The sequence below is a fragment of the Catharus ustulatus genome, chromosome 26 (genome assembly GCF_009819885.2).
Source record: "Catharus ustulatus isolate bCatUst1 chromosome 26, bCatUst1.pri.v2, whole genome shotgun sequence".
Lineage (NCBI taxonomy): Eukaryota > Metazoa > Chordata > Aves > Passeriformes > Turdidae > Catharus > Catharus ustulatus.
The window spans coordinates 4,569,533-4,588,624 of NC_046246.1; the positions used below are offsets into that span (position 1 = coordinate 4,569,533).

At 59.6% G+C, this 19,092-nt stretch overlaps 1 protein-coding gene and 2 long non-coding RNA genes across 11 annotated transcripts; all 3 read left to right on the plus strand.

The window, feature by feature from the left end:
• Positions 1-719: 719 nt before the first annotated feature.
• On the plus strand, positions 720-17,583 carry LOC117007499 (ice-structuring protein 4-like). 6 transcript variants are annotated; one of them, XR_004420133.2, is made up of 5 exons: positions 720-908; positions 5,148-5,203; positions 5,463-5,522; positions 5,814-5,879; positions 6,328-6,564. XR_004420133.2 is itself a non-coding variant. In XM_033080722.1 (4 exons), the coding sequence occupies exons 1-4, from the start codon at positions 16,093-16,095 to the stop codon at positions 17,366-17,368; spliced, it is 294 nt and encodes a 97-aa protein (XP_032936613.1). In that variant the 5' UTR covers positions 16,055-16,092; the 3' UTR covers positions 17,369-17,583. The 6 variants fall into 6 exon arrangements, 2 of the variants coding, with proteins under 2 accessions (XP_032936613.1, XP_032936614.1); XR_004420134.2 differs by lacking the exon at positions 720-908 and adding an exon at positions 4,479-4,900 and having other exon boundaries at positions 5,814-5,818; XR_004420132.2 differs by lacking the exon at positions 720-908 and adding an exon at positions 4,645-4,900.
• Positions 8,342-10,024, plus strand: LOC117007501. Of its 4 annotated transcripts, none has more exons than XR_004420136.1 (5): positions 8,342-8,398; positions 8,647-8,699; positions 8,948-9,007; positions 9,293-9,370; positions 9,818-10,024. It is a non-coding gene; the product is annotated as an uncharacterized LOC117007501 (long non-coding RNA). The 4 variants fall into 4 exon arrangements; XR_004420137.1 differs by having other exon boundaries at positions 8,396-8,439; XR_004420138.1 differs by lacking the exon at positions 8,342-8,398 and adding an exon at positions 8,442-8,524.
• LOC117007509 lies at positions 12,558-13,919 on the plus strand. The gene is made up of 4 exons (XR_004420147.1): positions 12,558-12,614; positions 12,863-12,922; positions 13,221-13,301; positions 13,737-13,919. It is a non-coding gene; the product is annotated as an uncharacterized LOC117007509 (long non-coding RNA).
• Positions 17,584-19,092: the final 1,509 nt, after the last annotated feature.

Sequence of the window (19,092 nt, forward strand, 5' to 3'; positions counted from 1 at the left end):
AGAGGAGCTCTTAGGAGGCTGCCAAAAATAGCAGGCAAACAGAGCGCACCCGGGGTGGGGAGGGTGTCGTGGCAGGCAGGGAGCCGCCGGGACTGCCGCGGGAGGGATGCCACGCTGCTGGTCCTGGCTTTTCCCTTTGGGAACCACACTAAGGTGTCTCCCAGCATCCTGCCCCGGGCAGGGGGTCCCCCTCGCCCTGCCAGCTCAGCGCAGGTAGGACCGGCGGGGCTCCGGGTGAGCAGAGCAGCCCTGTACCCCCGGACTTGGCGGCTGGGAATGCTGGAACAACCGCCCCGTGCGTGCTGGGGACACCCCAAGCGGATGTCCTGTGGCTGAGATGGTGACAGGTTTCACCCTTCTGTGCGCTCCACGAGCTCTGTTTTGCCCTGGAGCTGCCCTGGGCTGCTGCTGGGCCCAGTGGTGTGTGCCGGCTCCCCCCACGGCACGGCTTTGGGAGCCCCGCCGGGCACACGGGGGACGTGGGGCAGTGGCAGAGCTGCCTGATGCTGGTGGCAGCCCAGACTGCCTCGGTCCGGGAGGGAGAGGGTTTCTCAGCAGAGATCCCCACGCAGCATCCCCAGAACTGGGCACACGTGCCAGGACACCGAGACCAGGATGGGGCGAGCGAGGAGGGAGTTTCGGGGTGCCCAGCGAGCGAGGGGTCTTCAACTGCACCCGTAGATGTTACATCCCAGGCAGGGTCTGCTTTAAATCCCTCCCTCCTCCCTCCCTCCCTGGCGAGGAACTTCTCTCGCTGAACTGGAGGATGCTGCAAGCTCCTGCGGACGAGCCGGAGGAGTCCTGTGGCAAAGTCAAGGCGAGCGAAGAAGCAGCGTGGTCATGCCGGGTGTCACCGCAGCCCGCTGCCGCCAGCCCAGCCTGCTGCGGCCGCTGTCACCTCCAGGACCGTGAGTGGCCTTGCGGGAGGGAGGTGCGGGGTCTGCGGGGGGCAGCGGGGCTTTCCCCGCCGCCAAGGTTTAACCTTCAGCGAGCCCGGCCGGTGCTGAGCTCGCCGGGGATGCCACTGCTGCTGGCGCCGGCAGCGGCTCGGCGTGGGCGGGGAGGGGGTCACGGCAGCCCCCCCTGCTTGGGGCCAGCCCGGGTGGAGGCGGAGGAGTGGGGGGCAGCAGCAAGTCTCTGTGTGGCTGGGGGACAGTGGGGTTCCCCCGGCAGGTCCCGGCTGCAGAGGAGTCCTGGGTGGTGAGTGCTCTGCTCTGCGGGCAGCACCCGGCCCTTCTGCCTGCGAGTGTCCCCCGGCCGCCCCCTCCCCAGGGAGCCGAGGTGCCCTCGGCCACACAAAGCGGGGACACCCCACGCCTGTGGGATAGGGAAGGGAAACCCAACTTCTGGGCACCTCGGCATCGCATTTTGGACTCGCACGGAAGGAAGTGCTGACCACCACGGCCGGGTGCACCAGGGTCATGAGCTCGCTGCCCTGACCCGGGCAGTGCCGGGGCGAAGGGACGGCAGGACGGGAGCCGGGTGCTCCCCCAGGCACACTGGGCCAGCGCTCCCCTTGCACCCACCTCCCTCCTCCTTGCTGGGCCTCTTGGCATTTTATAAGTCACTCAGCAGATGCTGCAGTGGGTTTTCCGGGGTTGGATGAGCCGGGGGAAGCCGGCTGGGGGGGCAGCGCTGGGTGGGAAAACTTGGAAAGGCCCTGCGGGGCAGCGGCTGCAGAGCTCGGCCAGGGACGCGGCGCTGGCGGAGCCGGGGAAAAAAAAAAACTCTTCCTTTTATAGCCAAGCTGGGGTTGTTGGGTGCCTGCGGGCGCGTGGGTGCCACTACGGCCGGCCCCGGCAGCCCCCCGGCTCCTCCGCCTCCCCCTGCAGAGCCAGGTGCCCACAAACCACCCTGCCCGGGCAGGGAGCTGCTCTCGGGAAAGGCGGAGACCTCGGGGGGCTGCCCCGGCCGGGAACTCACAGCCGGTCTGCGGGCATGGAGAACTCGTGGAAGAGGGTTTGCCCCAGGCCACAGCTCCCTGGTGGGTTTCGACTCGGGGTCTACAGCTGCCAAAGGCAGCGCTGGGGCTGGGGAGGGCTCAGGCATGGTTTAGATGGTGGGGGCACGCCCAGGGCTGCAGAGGGGTTGGTGGAGATGACTGGGAATATCTGGGCACAGAGAGGGCAGTGGGGTAGAGCCGGTCTGTGGAACAGGGCAGGGGTGAGGAGGGGTGGTGGGAACAGATGGGGGTGGCCTGGGCTGGAGCTGGGGACACGAGGTGCCCCGGGTGCAGCGAGCATCCCGTGGAGCTCGGTGCAGGCTCCAAGGTCACTGGGAGAGCCCGGCCGAGGGCTGTGGGGACCGTGCCATGGGGTGGGGCTGTGTGAGCCACTCGGGCTGGGGTATTAGAGATACCCAGTCCTGGGAGGCTGCCCAAGGTCAGCCGAGGTGACTGGAGATGAACTCGGCTGCGATGTGAGAGCCCGGACGCTGTGCCCTGGCTTTGTGATTTCAGGGTGGGTGCAGCCACAAGCTTTTGGCTCTCACTGAACCCTGACAGTGCTGGCAGTCCCTGGGAGCCCAGCACTGCTCCAGCAAATCCTCAGGGCAGCATCACCCTGCACTGCAGGGCCGGCAGAGCCTGAGGGGTTCAGTGGGTGCAGCTCTGCAGCCTCGGGCTCAGGACACCCACTCACTTTGATTTGGGCTGGGACAGGGGAGCTGGTCCTGCCAGACACGCTGTGCCCCACTGCTCCTGCTGGGCTGGGGCTTGTCCTGGGTCCTGGGAGCCGTGTCTGGGATCCTCACGGCTGGATCCCTGGGGAGAAGCCATGCAGGAGCTCCTGGGGTGCTGGGAGAGCATCCTGGGGGGACATGACTGTGTCATGCTGTACCCACCAGCAATGGTTGGTGTCTTGGGGGGCCACAGAGCAGTGACTCTGCAGCCTGTGGGTGCTGTGAGCTGGGCTGGTGACGTGAGGCTGTACTTGGCACCCGGGGGCTCCTTGCAGGGAGCTGCAGTGTGTGTGGCCACGGCTCCCAGTGCTGAGTCACGGCCACGCCGTGTCCAACCACCCCTCCTGCCCACAGCCAGACCCCCACACACCCCTCACTGCCTTGTCCTGAGAGGGGGCAGCCCTGGGGACCCAGGAACACTGACTGTACCTGCCACTGTCCCGTTCCAGCTGCAGATTTACAGCTGGGAAGGTCGCTGAAGTCAAGGTGTGTACTGTGTCACCCTGCCATGACCAAGCTGTGTTGGGGACAGGAAGCCCCTCACGATCCCCTTAGGGTCTCAAGCCTTGGAGCTCTCAGCTGAATCCCTCCTTCCATGGGCAAAAACACCTCCAGCCTTCCCTGTCCAGAACTGCTGCGTGGGGAGGGGGTGACAAGTGTCCAGACTCCTGTGTCTGGGCCCTGCAAATGAGGTGGGCAGGGGAAGGGGGATGTGGGAGGTGCCCCCCTATGCTGGCTCCATGTGGGACAGCCTGAACCACTGCTCTGGCACATGAACAGATGTGGGATGTGGAGTTTGGGGGTCCTGTGGGGGTGCAGGGGGCCAGGGAAGGAGTTTGTGTATCCTGACCCAGTGCAGCAGCAGCAGCAGAAGGGGAGCCACTTGTGAAGCTGAGGGAGGCTGAGGGGGATTTCCCCTGTGGAAGTGGCTCCAAGCACAGGCACTCACCTGTGCCATCCATCCGTGCTGGTCTGTGTGGGCTCACGGGATGCAGCCCTTGGCTGTGCCCCCATCTCCTCACAGCTGCAGCTCCCCAGGTGCCCCCACAGCCAAACTGCTCAGCCTCGGCTGCATCCTGGAGCATCCTATCAGCCACAAAGAGGAAACAACCACACAAAACACCAGTCTGAGCACTCTCCAGACGCCAAGGACTGCTGGATTCGAGGCACACATGGATTTGCCACGGCTCCAGGCACAAAGAGCTCTAGGATGGATGTGGACACAGGGCCCATGTGGGCAGTGTCTCTGCCTGGGCTGCAGTGGACAGAGGCTGAAGATTGGACTGGGAGTGAGCAGGAGCTGCTCCCCACAGCCCCTGGCCAGTCTCGTGTTTCACCATGGCCTCTGGCTCCTTCCAGGGTCTCTCTAGAGCTGGAGGACACAACCAGGAGAGGAACAGCTCCGTGCCCCACACCCCCAGCCCTGCAGCGCCCGCCTCTCCCTCCCAACCCTACATACTTCTTCATATGCCCATATGGAGCCGGCCGGCGTTATGGAATGTTAAGAAGTATGTATTTTTGGGCTGGGACCCCCACGCCAGAGGCCCCCATGACCAGCAGCATCCAGAAGGCTCCTCCAGAGAGACGATGCGTCCCTGGGGCTGGTAAAAAGGAACCAGATCAATTTGCAACTGGATTTGGTCCCCTTCAACCAGCTGCAGCGGCACATGAGCTACAGCACCCGCTGCCCCTCGCCGCTGCCACCGTGCTGCCCTGAGCGGGCTCGGGCTGAGGAATGGGTGCAGGCAGGGGGAGAAACGAGGGTGCAGAGCTGGGCTTTGGCTGGGTTTTGAGGCAGGCAGAGCGGCTGCAGCTCGGCCCTCCAGACTGCTGTGGGTGTGTGTTAGAGCCGAGGAGTTTCAGAGGTCCCAAACCTGCTCGGGAGATGCCCCTGAAGCCACAGGAGCCCTGGCACAGCCTGAGGAGCCCCCAGCCCGGCTCATCCTTCCCCCTCAGCTCCTGCACCTCCCGTGCTGGTCGGAGTGAAAGGGCTCCCTGGGGGACACTGCCAGGGTCTGACCCCGAGGACAGGGGAACCCCAGCCCTGCCCTGGCACAGGCAGCAACATCAAGAGTTAATAGAAAGTCAAACCCAGCAAGCGGTTCTAGAAAATTCTCAAAGACCGGATATCTCCTAGCTCAATGTTTCCGGCCCGCCCTTGGCTTCTCAGAGAACAACAGACACGGGAGGGGTTGGTGGTGTGTGGTGCAGCGCTCCCAGGGTGGGTTTTTGGGCACAGCACCCTTCCTATGAGGGGGGACAGTAACGAGGGGCTGCTCACCTCGCTGCACCGGCACAGGGTGACCGAGTGATGGGCTGGGCAGGAGCCTGGGTGGGGACTGAGGGGTCTCTTCTTGTGAGGGGAGGGGACCAGGGCGTGCTGAGTGGGAGAGGAGTGGAATGGGGGAACATTCAGGGCAGCAAAGCCCCGCTGACCCCACCTGCCTGCCTTGTTCTTGCTTCCCAAGGGACCAGGCCTAGAGCTGACTCATCTCAGCTCTCGCTCCTGCCCAGCCCACCATGGGTAAGTTTTGTGGTTTGGGGGATCAGGGGTGTGGGCCCTGATTGTGGAGCTGATCAGGGGCCGGGGTTGGGGCACGGGGACCCTGGGGTTCACCCCTTCTCCCCGCTCCTGCTGGGTGTCTGCAGGGCTGAAGGAGGGTGGGGCTGGGAGAGCTGCTGCTGCCCCCGGGCCCCTGCCCTGCCTGGCACAGGGCACTGGGCTCCAGCTGGGAAGAGCTTTAGTGCCCACACTCCTGCCCTTCTGTCTTTTTCCTTCTTAGCCTTTCCTGCAATTGCCGCTGCATTCTTTGTGGGACTTATCGTAGGATCAACAATTGTAGGTGAGCATCTGGCATGGGATGAGCTGTGCTGGGCTTCACATGGGAGCTGCTGGGATGGAAGGGGCAGCACTGGCTCTGGAATTCTGCCTGGAATTCTGCCTGCCCCCACTGCTGCAGCCCTGCACACTGCTCCTCTCCTGCTGCCCATGGGGTGTCCCCACACCTGCACCCCCAGCCCTTGCTCCCTGCTCTGCTCCCTGGGTGCTTTTGGGGAGGCTGGTTCTGGTGCTGGTGGCAGGGGAGGATGTGGGTCACAGAGACCATCCTAACGCTGTGCTTTTCTCCCTGCAGCACTGGTAACAAAAAAGAAACTGATTATCCGTTGTAACAGTCGTGATGGTCTTTATCTATCTGTTGGTGAGTGGGGAGGGCAGGGCAGTTGGACTGTGCTGAGTGGGAATACAGTGCTGTACCCTGAGTTTACTCTGAAGCCCAACCAATCCTTTCAATCCTCCCTGATCGGAATGTGCCCAAACTGTAGGGAAAAGGATCAATTCCAATGTGCTGGGAAGAGCCAGGATGTGCTGGGGTGGGGGGTCAAGGCTGAGGGCATCAGGGCTGTGCAGGCAGGTGTGTGACCTGTGGCAAGAACTCCTGTGTCCACTGGCAGCAGTGGCCAGAGACAGAAAGGGGGAGCAGAAAGGGCTTGGGTGTGCTCAGGGAGCAGAGCTTGCTGCAGGCCAAGTGTCTGTCACACATTGAGGAGATCCCTACTGGAGAGACATTGCTGGCTGTTCCTGCCTCGTGCTTGTCCATCAGCAGGCAGCCCTGATGCTTCTGGGACATGACACTCCTGTCTTTATAGGGGGAGAAGAAAAAGACAACGATCCCAGTAGCAGTCCAAGCAATGCACTCCAGAAGAAGGGATGTTGAACACTGCCAGTGAACAGAAGTACATTTCCTAACTTGCAGGCAGCCTGATTCCTGCCTTCCCTCTGCTGCAACTGGAAAGCATCCCTGGCCCCCAGCTGCCCCTTTAAAACAATATTATTACGTTGTAAAATAAATGCTTTGAAAACTTTAATAAAACTGCAGACTGGTGTGTGTGTGTGGTGTTCCTTGGCGTGTGTCGTGGCTCAGGTAGCTGCCCTGCACCTGGGGATTTGCAGGAAGGGATTGCAGCAGGCAGTGTTTCCAGCCTTGCCCCCTGTCCCCCTGCACAGCGAGGGGCTGGCTCCACTGAACCCTGACAGTGCTGGCAGTCCCTGGGAGCCCAGCACTGCTCCAGCAAATCCTCAGGGCAGCATCGCCCTGCACTGCAGGGCCGGCAGAGCCCGAGGGGTTCAGTGGGTGCAGCTCTGCAGCCTCGGGCTCAGGACACCCACTCACTTTGATTTGGGCTGGGACAGGGGAGCTGGTCCTGCCACACACGCTGTGCCCCACTGCTCCTGCTGGGCTGGGGCCTGTCCTGGGTCCTGGGAGCCGTGTCTGGGATCCTCATGGCCGGATCCCTGGGGAGCTCCTGGGGTGCTGGCAGAGCATCCTGGGCTAGCAGGGCTGTGGTGGCAGCCACAGTGGTGGCTCAGGACAATGGTTGGTGTCTCAGGGGGCACTGAGCAGTGACTCTGCTGCCTGTGGGTGCTGGGCCAGTAATGTGAGGCTGTATTTGGCACCTGGGCACTCTTTGCAGGGAGCTATTGGTGTGTGTGACCACAGCTCCTGTTGTTGAATCACTGCAAATGAACTGGGCAGGGGAATGGAGCTGTGGGAGGTGGGTGACCCCAGTGCTGGCCCCGCTGCAGAAATCTTCAACCACTACTCTGACAAATGCACAGGGGGATTTGGGTGTAGAATCCCTGGGGTTTGCACGGTGGCATGGGAATGAGTTGGTGCATCCTGACCCATTGTAGCAGCAGCAGCAGCAGAAGGGGGGATCCCTGCCAAGCCAAGAGGCAGGGCCAGGGGGATTTCCCCTGTGGAAGTGGCTCCAAGCACAGGCACTCACCTGTGCCATCCATCCGTGCTGGTCCGTGTGGGCTCACGGGATGCAGCCCTTGGCTGTGCCCCCATCTCCTCACAGCTGCAGCTCCCCAGGTGTCCCCACAGCCAAACTGCTCAGCCTTGGATGCATCTTGGAACATCCTATCAGCCACAATGAGGAAACAACCCCCCAAAACACCAGTCTGAGCACTCTCCAGCCACCGAGAAGCTCTGGATTCGAGGCACACATGGGTTGGCCATGGCTCCAGGCACAAGGAGCTCTTGGATGGATATGGACACAGGACCCATGTGGGCAGTGTCTCTGTCTGGGCTGCAGCAGGCAGAGGCAAAGGATGGGACTGGGAGTGAGCAGGAGCTGCTCCCCGCAGCCCCTGGCCAGTCTCGTGTTTCACCATGGCCTCTGGCTCCTTCCAGGGTCTCACTGCACCTGGAGGACACAGCTGGGAGAGGAACAGCCCTGTGGGGCTTTGGCTGTGTTTTGAGGCTACCCCGAGGGGAGGAGGCAGGCAGAGTGCTTCAGCTCTGCTCTCCAGACTGCTGTTGGTGTGTGTTAGAGCTGAGGAGTTTCACTGGTCCCAAACCTGCTCGGGAGATGCCCCGTGAAGCCACAGGATTCCTGGCACAGCCTGAGGAGCCCCCAGTCCGGCTCGTCCTTCCCCCTCAGCTGCTGTACCTCCTGTGTGAGGCGGTCGGGGTGAAAGGGCTCCCTGGGGGACACTGCCAGGGTCTGATCCTGAGGATGGGGGAGCCCCAGTCCTGCTCTAGCAGAGACAGCAACATCAAGAGTTAATTCAAAAGTGAAACTCAGGGAGCGCTTCCAGAAACTTCTGGCGCATAAGCTGACCCTGCCCATCCCTGGCTGTGGATATTTCCGGCCCCTCCTCGGGCCCTCAGAGCGCAGCAGTCCCACAGGACGTTGGTGCTGCAGCCCTTCGGTAGATTTTTGGGTAAATCAGCCTTTCTCCTAGCGGAGACAGTAAGGGGAGGCTGCTCACCTCACTGCACCAGAGAAGCACCCACTGAGTGCTGGGCCGGGCAGGAGCCTGGGCGGGAACTGAGGGGTCTCTTTTGTGAGGGGAGGGGATCAGGGTCTGCTGGGTGGGGCAGGAGTGGCTGGGGGCGATCGTGCAGGGCAGCAAAGCCCCACTGACCCCACCTGCCTGCCTTGTTCTTGCTTCCCAAGGGACCAGGCCTAGAGCAGACTCATCTCAGCTCTCGCTGCCCAGCCCACCATGTGTAAGTTGGGTGGTTTGGGGGGGTTGGGGGCCTCGGGACCTGCAGTGGGGCAGATCGGGGGGGCACGGGGTCCCTGGGGTTCCCCTTCTCCCCTCTCCTGCTGGGTGTCTGCAGGGCTGAAGGAGGGTGGGGCTGGGAGAGCTGCTGCTGCCCTCGGGCCCCTGCCCTGCCTGGCACAGGGCACTGGGCTGCAGCCGGGAGGAGCTCTAGTGCCCTCACTCCTGTTCTTCTGTTCTTTTCCTTCTTAGCCTTTCTCCCAGCTGCCATTGTCTTGTTTGTGGGACTCGTCGTAGGTATTGGACTTGTAGGTGAGCCTCTGGCATGGGATGAGCTGTGCTGGGCTTCACTGGTGGTGCTGCTGAGACGGAAGGGGCAGCACTGGTCACTGCCTGGAAATCTGTCTGCCCCTGCTGCTGCAGCCCTGCACACTGCTCCTCTCCTGCTGCCCATGGGGTGTCCCCACACCTGCACCGCCAGCCCTCGCTCCCTGCTCTGCTCCCTGGGTGCTTTTGGGGAGACTGGCTCTGGTGCTGGTGGCAGGGGGGGATGTGGGTCACAGAGAGGACCCTAATGCTGTGCTTTTCTCCCTGCAGTAGCAGCAAATGGTTCAAGGATGAGAATGGCTGCAAGGAGGAACCGCGCAGGATCTTTTGACTTCGCTTTTGAAGCTGGTGAGTGGGGAGGGCAGGGGAGCTGAGATGTGTGGGGTGGGAGCACAGGGCTGTACCCTGAGGTTTCTCTGAAGCCAAAGCAGCCCATTAACTCCTCCCTGGTCTGAATGCACCTGGACTTAGGGAAAGGGATCAATCCCAATGTGCTGGGAAGAGCCAGGACCTGCTGGGACTGGGGTCAAGGCTGAGGGTATCAGGGGCTGTGCAGGCAGGTGTCTGCTGTTTAGCAAGAAGTCCTGTGTCCACTGGCAGCACTGGTGAGAGACAGAAAGGGGCAGCAGAAAGGGCTTGGATGTGCTCAGGGAGCAGCACTTGCTGCAGACCAAGTGTCTGGCACAGACTGAGGACACCCTTGGTGGAGAGACATTTCTGTCTGTCCCTGCCTTATGCATGTCCATCAGCAGGCAGCCTTGATGCTTCTGGGACATGACTCTCCTGTCTTTATAGGGGGAAATGAACAGGTCCTCTCTCCAAGCATCTGCCCAAGCTATGCTGTCCAGAGGAGGAACAGATGACCACTGCAGGTGAACAAAAGCACATTTCCCTCCTGCCTTTCAAGCAGCCTGATTTGTGTCTTCCCACAGCAGCAGCTAGAAATCCGCCACTGACTCGCAGCTTCCACTTTAACAGATTTGAATTACCTTGAGCAATAAATGCTTTGAAAACTCTAATAAACGTGCATGGCTGGTGTGCGTGTGTGGTGTTCCTTGGTGTGTGTCGTGGCTCAGGTTCCTGCCCTGCACCTGGGGATTTGCAGGAAGGGATTGCAGCAGGCAGTGTTTCCAGCCTTGCCCCCTGTCCCCCTGCACAGCGAGGGGCTGGCTCCACTGAACCCTGACAGTGCTGGCAGTCCCTGGGAGCCCAGCACTGCTCCAGCAAATCCTCAGGGCAGCATCGCCCTGCACTGCAGGGCCGGCAGAGCCCGAGGGGTTCAGTGGGTGCAGCTCTGCAGCCTCGGGCTCAGGACACCCACTCACTTTGATTTGGGCTGGGACAGGGGAGCTGGTCCTGCTAGACATGCTGTGCCCCACTGCTCCTGCTGGGCTGGGGCCTTGTCCTGGGTCCTGGGAGCCGTGTCTGGGATCCTCATGGCCGGATCCCTGGGGAGCAGCAGCCATGCACGAGCTCCTGGGGTGCTGGCAGAGCATCCTGGGCTAGCATGGCTGTGTTGCCAGCCACAGTGGTGGCTCATGGCATTGGTTGGTGTCTCAGGGGGGCACTGAGCAGCGACTCTGCTGCCTGTGGGTACTGGACAAGTAGTGTGAGGCTGTACTTGGCTCCCAGGGGGTCTTTGCAGGGTACTGTGAGGGATGTGGCCAGAGCTCCTGGTGCTGAGTCACTGCAAATGAGCTGGGCAGGGCATGGGGGTGTGGTTGGTGGGTGCCCCCAGTGCTGGTCCAGCTGCACCAGTCTTCAACTACTCTAACAAATACACAGGGAGATTTGGAGTGCGGCATTCCCAGACCTTGCAGTGTGGCAGGAGAATGAGTTGGTTCATCCTGACCCATTGTAGCAGCAGCAGCAGCAGCAGAAGGGGGGACCCCTGCCAAGCCAAGAGGCAGGGCCAGGGGGATTTCCCTGTGGAAGTGGCTCCAAGCACAGGCACCCACCTGTGCCATCCATCTGTGTGGCCTCACGGAATGCAGCCCTTGGCTGTGCCCCCATCTCCTCACAGCTGCAGCTCCCCAGGTGTCCCCACAGCCAAACTGCTCATCCTTGGATGCATCTTGGATCATCCCATCATCCACAAAGAGGAAACAACCACACAAAACATCAGTCTGAGCACCCTCCAGACACTGAGAAGCTCTGGGTTCGAGACACACATGGATTTGCCACGGCTCCAGGGTCAAGGAACTCTACGATGAATGTGGACACAGGGCCCATGTGGGCAGTGCCTCTGCCTGGGCTGCACTGGGCAGAGGCTGAGGATGGCACTGGGAGTGAGCAGGAGCTGCTTCCCACAGCCCCTGGCCAGTCTCGTGTTTCACCATGGCCTCTGGCTCCTTCCAGGGTCTCACTGGAGCTGGAGGACACAGCTGGGAGAGGAACAGCCCCGTGGGGCTTTGGCTGGGTTTTGAGGCTGCCCTGTGGGGACAAGGCAGGCAGAGCGCTTCAGCTCTGCTCTCCAGACTGCTGTGGGTGATTGATAAGAGCCGGGGACATTCAGCAATCCCAAACCTGCTTGGGAGATGCTCCGTGAAGCCACAGTTTTGGAATACAACTGGCGAGCAGAACTGCTGGTACTGCTCAGCCTGTCACAGCCGATGTGGATCTGTCAGCTGTAGCAGGCCCAAGGCTCGGCAGGAGGGCGTAGGCCCAAACCTTGGCAGAAGAAAGCAGGATTTTGGAGAAAGAAGCTTTGAGATAAAAAAGTGCTTGGTACAGAGTGCTTAGCATGCAGTTTCTGTGGGGATTTGTGGGAAATATTGTATCTACCTGCTAGTTTAAACGAGATCTAGTTGATCAATGTTATCTAGTTACAATGAAGGGTATACCTTAGTGACATGAATATTATTGGTGCGCTATTTTTAGTAACAATAGAAAAAGTATATAAAATTTGCTTTGTGGATCAATAAACAGGTTCATGGCTCCTTGCAAATCATGAAGACCCCGTCCCTTCTTTTCTGCCGCCGTCACCACAGGAGCCCTGGCACAGCCTGAGGAGCCCCCAGCCCGGCTCGTCCTTCCCCCTCAGCTCCTGCACCTCCCGTGAGAGGCGGTCGGGGTGAAAGGGCTCCCTGGGGGACACTGCCAGGGTCTGACCCCGAGGATGGGGGAGCCCCAGTCCTGCTCTAGCAGAGACAGGACATCAAGAGTTAATCGAAAGTGAAACTCGAGGCTCTGTTCCTGAACTTCTCGAAAATCAGCTGACCATGCCATTCCTGGTATGACCTTCGCAGCAGCCCTTGGTCCTTCACAGAAGAGGGGGCCCACAGGCGGTCCCTTGGTGGGTGTTTGGGGACAGCAGCCTTTCTCTGAGGGGGGACAATAACAGGGGCTGCTCATCTCACTGCTCTGGTGCAGGAGTGACTGAGCCCTGGGTCAGGCAAGAGCCTGGGCAGGGACTGAGGGATATTTCTTGTGAGGGGAGGGGATCGGGGTCTGCTGGATGGGAGAGGGATGGCTGGGGATGATCATGCGGGGCAGCAAAGCCCCCCTGACCCCACCTGCCTGCCTTGTTCTTGCTTCCCAAGGGACCAGGCCTAGACCAGACTCATCTCAACTCACACCCAGTTCACCATGGGTAAGTTTTGTGGCTTGGGTGGTTGGGGGCACAGAGGCTGCAGTGGGACAGATTGAGGGCAACACAGAAACCCTGGGGCTCGCCCCTTCTCCCCTCTCCTGCTGGGTGTCTGCAGGGCTGAAGGAGGGTGGGGCGGGAAGAGCTGCTGATGCCCCCGGGCCCCTGCCCTGCCTGGCACAGGGCACTGGGCTCCAGCTGGGAGGAGCTTTAATGTCCAGACTCCTCCTCTTCTGTCCTTTTCTTCTTAGAGTCCAAAGACATTGCCATTGCATTCGCCGTTGGAATTGTCGTAGGAGCTGCAGTCGTGGGTCAGACTTTGGCACGGGATGAGCTGAGATGTGCTTCACTTGGGAGCTGCTGAGAGGGAAGGGGTAGCACTGACCCTGGAATTCTGCCTGGAATTCTGCCTGCCCCTGTCCCCTGCTGCTGCAGCCCTGCACACTGCTCCTCTGCTGCTGCCCATGGGGTGTCCCCACACCTGCACCCCCAGCCCTCGCTCCCTGCTCTGGTCCCTGGGTGCTTTTGGGGAGGCTGATTCTGGTGCTGGTGGCAGGGGGGGATGTGGGTCACAGAGAGCACCCTAATGCCATTCTCTTCTCCCTGCAGCAGCAGCAGGTGGTATGCCCGTGTCTTTCTGTGCAGTGGCAGCTACCAAGACCATATCTCTTGCCATGTCTTTTGCAATTGGTGAGTGTAGAGGGCAGGTAGCTGGGCTGAGCTTGGAGGGAACACAGGGCTCTATCCTGGATTTACTCTGAAGCCAAACCAGCCCTTTAATTTTTCACTGGACTGAATGTGCCCCAAAGGTGGGAAAAGGATAAATCACCTACATGTTGGGAGGACCTGGGTTAGGGGTCAATGCTGAGGGCATCAGTGGTGTGCAGGCAGGTGTCTGCTGTTTAGCAAGAACTCCTGTATACACTGGCAGCACTGGCCAGAGACAGAAAGAGGACCAGAAAGGGCTTGGGTGTGCTCAGGGAGCAGAGCTTGCTGCAGACCAAGTCTCTGGCACAGACTGAGGAGTCCCTTGGTGGAGGGACATTGCTGGCTGTCCCTGCCTAGTGCTTGTCCATCAGCAGGCAGCCTTGATGATTCTGGGACATGACTCTCCTGTATTTACAGGGCGAAAACAAAAGGCCTGACTCTGCCCTGCAATCAGCAGCAGACACCATACTGTCCTTTGGAAGAATTCCAGGTCATCACAGCAGAGAACAGAAGCACATTTCATCCTTCCACGCAGCCTGATTCATGCCTTCCCACTGCTGGAACTGGAAAACCCCGCTGACCCCCAGCTGCCCCTTTCAATAATTTTGCATTACATTGAGCAATGCTCATGCTTTGAAAGGTTCAATAAAAGTGCATTGCTCATGTGGGTGTGTGGTGCTGTTTGGTGTGTGTCGTGGCTCAGGTCCCTGCCCTGCACCTGGGGATTTGCAGGAAGGGATTGCAGCAGGCAGTGTTTCCAGCCTTGCCCCCTGTCCCCCTGCACAGCGAGGGGCTGGCTCCACTGAACCCTGACAGTGCTGGCAGTCCCTGGGAGCATAGCACTGCTCCAGCAAATCCTCAGGGCAGCATCGCCCTGCACTGCAGGGCCAGCAGAGCCCGAGGGGTTCAGTGGGTGCAGCTCTGCAGCCTCGGGCTCAGGACACCCACTCACTGTGATTTGGGCTGGGACAGTGGTGCTCTGACAGCCAGACAAGCTCTCTCACACCACTGCTGCTGGACTGGGCCTTTTCATGGGTTTGAGGAGCTGAGTCTGGGATCCTCATGGCCAGATCCCTGGGGTGCTGGCAGAGCATCCTGGGCTAGCAGGGCTGTGGTGGCAGCCACAGTGGTGGCTCACGGCAATGGTTGGTGTCTCAGGGGGCACTGAGCAGCGACTCTGCTGTCTGTGGCTGTTGGGCCAGTAATGTGAGGCTGTATTTGGCACCTGGGTGCTCTTTGAAGGGAGCTATTGGTGTGGGTAACCACAGCTGCTGTTGTTGAGTCACTGCAAATGAGCTGGGCAGGGGAACGAGGATGTGGGAAGTGGGTGCCCTCAGTGCTGGCCCCGCTGCAGCAATCTTCAACCACTGTTCTGACAAATGGACGTGGGGATTTGGGTGTGGAGACCATGGGGAGTGCAGGGTGGCGGGAGAATGTGTTGGTGCATCCTGACCCAGTGCAGCAGCAGCAGCAGTAGAAGGGGGGATCCCTGCCAAGCCAAGAGGCAGGGCCAGGGGGATTTCCCTGTGGAAGTGGCTCCAAGCACAGGCACCCACCTGTGCCATCCATCCGTGCTGGTCTGTGTGGGCTCACGGGATGCAGCCCTTGGCTGTGCCCCCATCTCCTCACAGCTGCAGCTCCCCAGGTGTCCCCACAACCAAACTGCTCAGCCTCAGCTGCATCCTGGAGCATCCTATCATCCACAAAGAGGAAACAACCACACAAAACACCAGTCTGAGCACCCTCCAGACACCGAGAAGCTCTGGGTTCAAGGCACACATGGGTTGGCCATGGCTCCAGACACAAAGAGCTCTAGGATGAATGTGGACACAGGGCCCATGTGGGCAGTGCCTCTGCCTGGGCTGCACTGGGCAGAGGCTGAGGATGGGACTGGGAGTGAGCAGGAGCTGCTCCCCACAGCCCCTGGCCAGTCTCGTGTTTCACCATGGCCTCTGGCTCCTTCCAGGGTCTCTCTGCAGCTGGAGGACACGGTCAGGAGAGGAACAGCCCCGTGGGGCTTTGGCTGGGTTTTGGGGCTGCTCCAAGGAGACGAGGCAGGCAGAGCGCTTCAGCTCTGCCCTCCAGACTGCTGTGGGTGTGAGTTAGAGCTGAGGAGTTTCACTGGTCCCAAACCTGCTCAGGAGATGTCCCTTGAAGCCACAGGAGCCCTGGCACAGCCTGAGGAGCCCCCAGCCCGGCTCGTCCTTCCCCCTCAGCTCCTGCACCTCCCGTGTGAGGCGGTCGGGGTGAAAGGGCTCCCTGGGGGACACTGCCAGGGTCTGACCCCGAGGATGGGGGAGCCCCAGCCCTGCTCTAGCAGAGACAGAACATCAAGAGTTAATGCGAAAGTGAAACTCAGGGAGCGCTTTCAGAAACTTCTCGAAAACCGTCTACCCGGATGTAAACTAGCGTAATATTTCCATCCCTCCCTTGGCCCCTCTGAGAACAACAGACGCAGGACAGGTTAGTGCTGGGGGGTGCAACGGTCCCATGGTGGATTTCTGGGGGCAGTACCCTTCCTCTGAGGGGTGACAATAACAGGGGCTGCTCATCTCACTGCACTGGTGGAGCAGCCACCAAGTCCTGTTTTGGGCAGGAGCCTGGGTGGGGACTGAGGGGTCTCCTGTTGTGAGGAAAGGAGACCAGGATCTGCTGGGGGGACAGGGGTGGCTGGGGGCAATCATGCAGGGTAGCAAAACCCTTGTGACACACTTTGCTACTTGTTCTTGCTTAGAGCAGTTTCATCTCAACTCTCGCTCCCACCCAGCCCACCATGGGTAAGTTGGGTGACTCGGGGGGTTGGAGGCACAGAACATGATGTGGGACAGATCGGGGGGGCACGGGGACCCTGGGGTTCGCCCTTGTCCCCTCTCCTACTGGGTGTCTGCAGGGCTGAAGGAGGGTGGGGCTGGGAGAGCTGCTGCTGCCCCCGGGCCCCTGCCCTGCCTGGCACAGGGCACTGGGCTCCTGCCAGGAGGAGCTCTAGTGCCCACACTCCTGCTCTTCTCTCTTCTTCATTCTCAGCAGCAGCTACAGCTACAGCTGCAGCTGCAGCTGCAGCTACAGCTACAACTACAACTACAGGTAAAGCCGCAGCTGCAGCTAAAGTTGCAGGTACAGTTGCAGCTAAAGTTGCAGGTACAGCTGCAACTGGAAGTGCAGTCGTCGTTGTAGCTGTTGTTGTACTCGGTTTGGCAGTGGTCGCTGCAGGAACATATGTAGGTGAGAGTCTAAAATGGGATAAGTAGTTTTTGAACTGTTTTGTGTTCACTCTGGGGAGCTACTGAGAGGGAAGGGGCAGCACTGGCCCTGGAATTCTGTCTGCCCCTGCTGTTGCAGCCCTGCACACTGCTCCTCTCCTGCTGCCCATGGAGTGTCCCCACACCTGCACCCCCAGCCCTCACTCCCTGTTCTGGTCCCTGGGTGCTTTTGGGGAGGCCGGTTCTGGTGCTGGTGGCAGGGGGAGATGTGGGTCACAGAGAGCACCCTAACACTGCTTTTCTCCCTGCAGCAGTGAAAAGGGGCTTAGGGACGAAATTTTGTGTGAAGGTGAAAGGAATTTTAGACTTCACATATGAAACTGGTGAGTGGGGAGGTAAGGGGACCTGGGCTGTGCTGTGTGGGAACACGAGACTGTGGCCTGGGGTAACTCTGCTGCTAAAGCAGCCCTTTAACTCCTCCCTGGTGTGAATTCACCCAAAATGTAGGGAAAGGGATCAATCCCAATGTGCTGGGAAGAGCCATGATCTGTTAGGTTAGGGGACAAGGCTGAGGGTGTTAGTGGCTGTGCAGGCAGGTGTCTGCTCTGTGGCAAGAACTGCTGTGTCCACTGGCAGCAGTGGCCAGAGACAGAAAAGGGGACCAGAAAGCGCTTGGATTTGCTGAGGGAGTAGAGCTTGCTGCAGGCCAAGTCTGGCACAGACTGAGGAGACCCTTGGTGGAGGGACATTTCTGGCTGTATCTGCCTCGTGCTTGTCCATTAGCAGGAACCCTTGATGCTTCTAGGACATGACACTGCTGTCTTTGTAGGGGGAAAACAAATGGCCTGACACTGCTCTGCAAGCAGTAGCCCTTGCCTTGCTGCCCAAAGGACGAACTGATAATAACTGCTAATGAAGATAACCACCTTTCCTGCCTTGCAAGCGTGTCTTCCCAGTGCAGGAAATGGAAATCCGCCTCTGACACTCAGCTGCTCAATGAAAAGATTTGCACTGCTTTGAGTAGTAAATGCTTAGAAACCTGTAATAAAAGACCTTTCCTGGTATGGGTGTGGTGTTGTGTGGTGTTTGGTGTGTGTCATGGCTCAGGTAGCTGCCCTGCACCTGGGGATTTGCAGGAAGGGATTGCAGCAGGCAGTGTTTCCAGCCTTGCCCCCTGTCCCCCTGCACAGCGAGGGGCTGGCTCCACTGAACCCTGACAGTGCTGGCAGTCCCTGGGAGCCCAGCACTGCTCCAGCAAATCCTCAGGGCAGCATCGCCCTGCACTGCAGGGCCGGCAGAGCCCGAGGGGTTCAGTGGGTGCAGCTCTGCAGCCTCGGGCTCAGGACACCCACTCACTTTGATTTGGGCTGGGACAGGGGAGCTGGTCCTGCCAGACACGCTGTGCCCCACTGCTCCTGCTGGGCTGGGGCCTTGTCCTGGCTCCTGGGAGCCGTGTCTGGGATCCTCATGGCCGGATCCCTGGGGAGCTCCTGGGGTTCTGGCAGAGCATCCTGAGGAGTGCATGGTTTGCCCTACAAGCTCTGAGGGTTTATGAGACCTGTTTTTGGCTGAGGGCTATTTGGCAGGGAGGCTTTTTTGTGCTTTTACATTTTGGACTTGGTCACTCTGAGGATTTTTTCAGTCTGAAGGCCTGTGAGTCCTGCGGTTTTCCTTTGGCTCCAACCTGCCAGGCTTATTTGCCCTGGCTCCAGCCTGCTTTTTGTCATTTTTGCCCTGACTCCAGTCTGCCTTTTGGATCTTCTGCCCTCACAGGCTCTTGCTCACCCTCACGTGTGTCCCGCCTCCCTGTGTCCCTGCCTGCCAGACCGGTGCATCATCCCTGTGGTCCTGCCTGAGCCACCTGCATCTGACTCTGCCCAGCCCCGATCCAGCCCATCCTGCCCACCCCGATCCAGCCCACCCTGCCGCCCGATCCCCGCCGTGCCCCGTTCCAGGCTCCCTCCCCTCCGGCCCCAGCCCCGCTCACCCACCGCGTGTCCGTCCCCAGGTGGGCAGCGAGCACATCCCGTGCTCTGTGCACATCGACAGCACTGCCCCATCTGCTGCTGGCAGCTCCTGCTTTTTGTCTCGCTCTTCCTCTCTCTCTCCCCCACTCTCCTTTTCCATTTTCCTTTCTCCTTCTCTGCCTTTCCTTTTTAGTAGGGTAACTTCTTTTTTTGTTGTTTTTTTATTATCAAGAAATGTTTTTCACAATACATTGTTATTTCAATTGACTTGATTTCCTTCTAGGCCATCTATTTTTAAAATAATTATAGTAATTTCATTGTTATAAGCCACACCATTTTGACTAAAATTTTGGTCTGAACCTGGAATTGTGGTTTATAATCTGGAGCGTCCAATATATGAACAAAGTTCAGAAATTTGTCAACCTGGAGGGGCGAGCCCGCAGCAGCCCTGAGCCGAGCTGGAGCCCGCCCAGCCCCAAGTCCAGCCAGTAAACCCCACGATCCCGCGATTCTGTTACTAATTGGCAACTTTGTGAAAGTTGCACGCGGATCGTCGCTGCCAACGAAAGTGTGGCTAATAATCCAGTGCGGTTTATATATGGACAA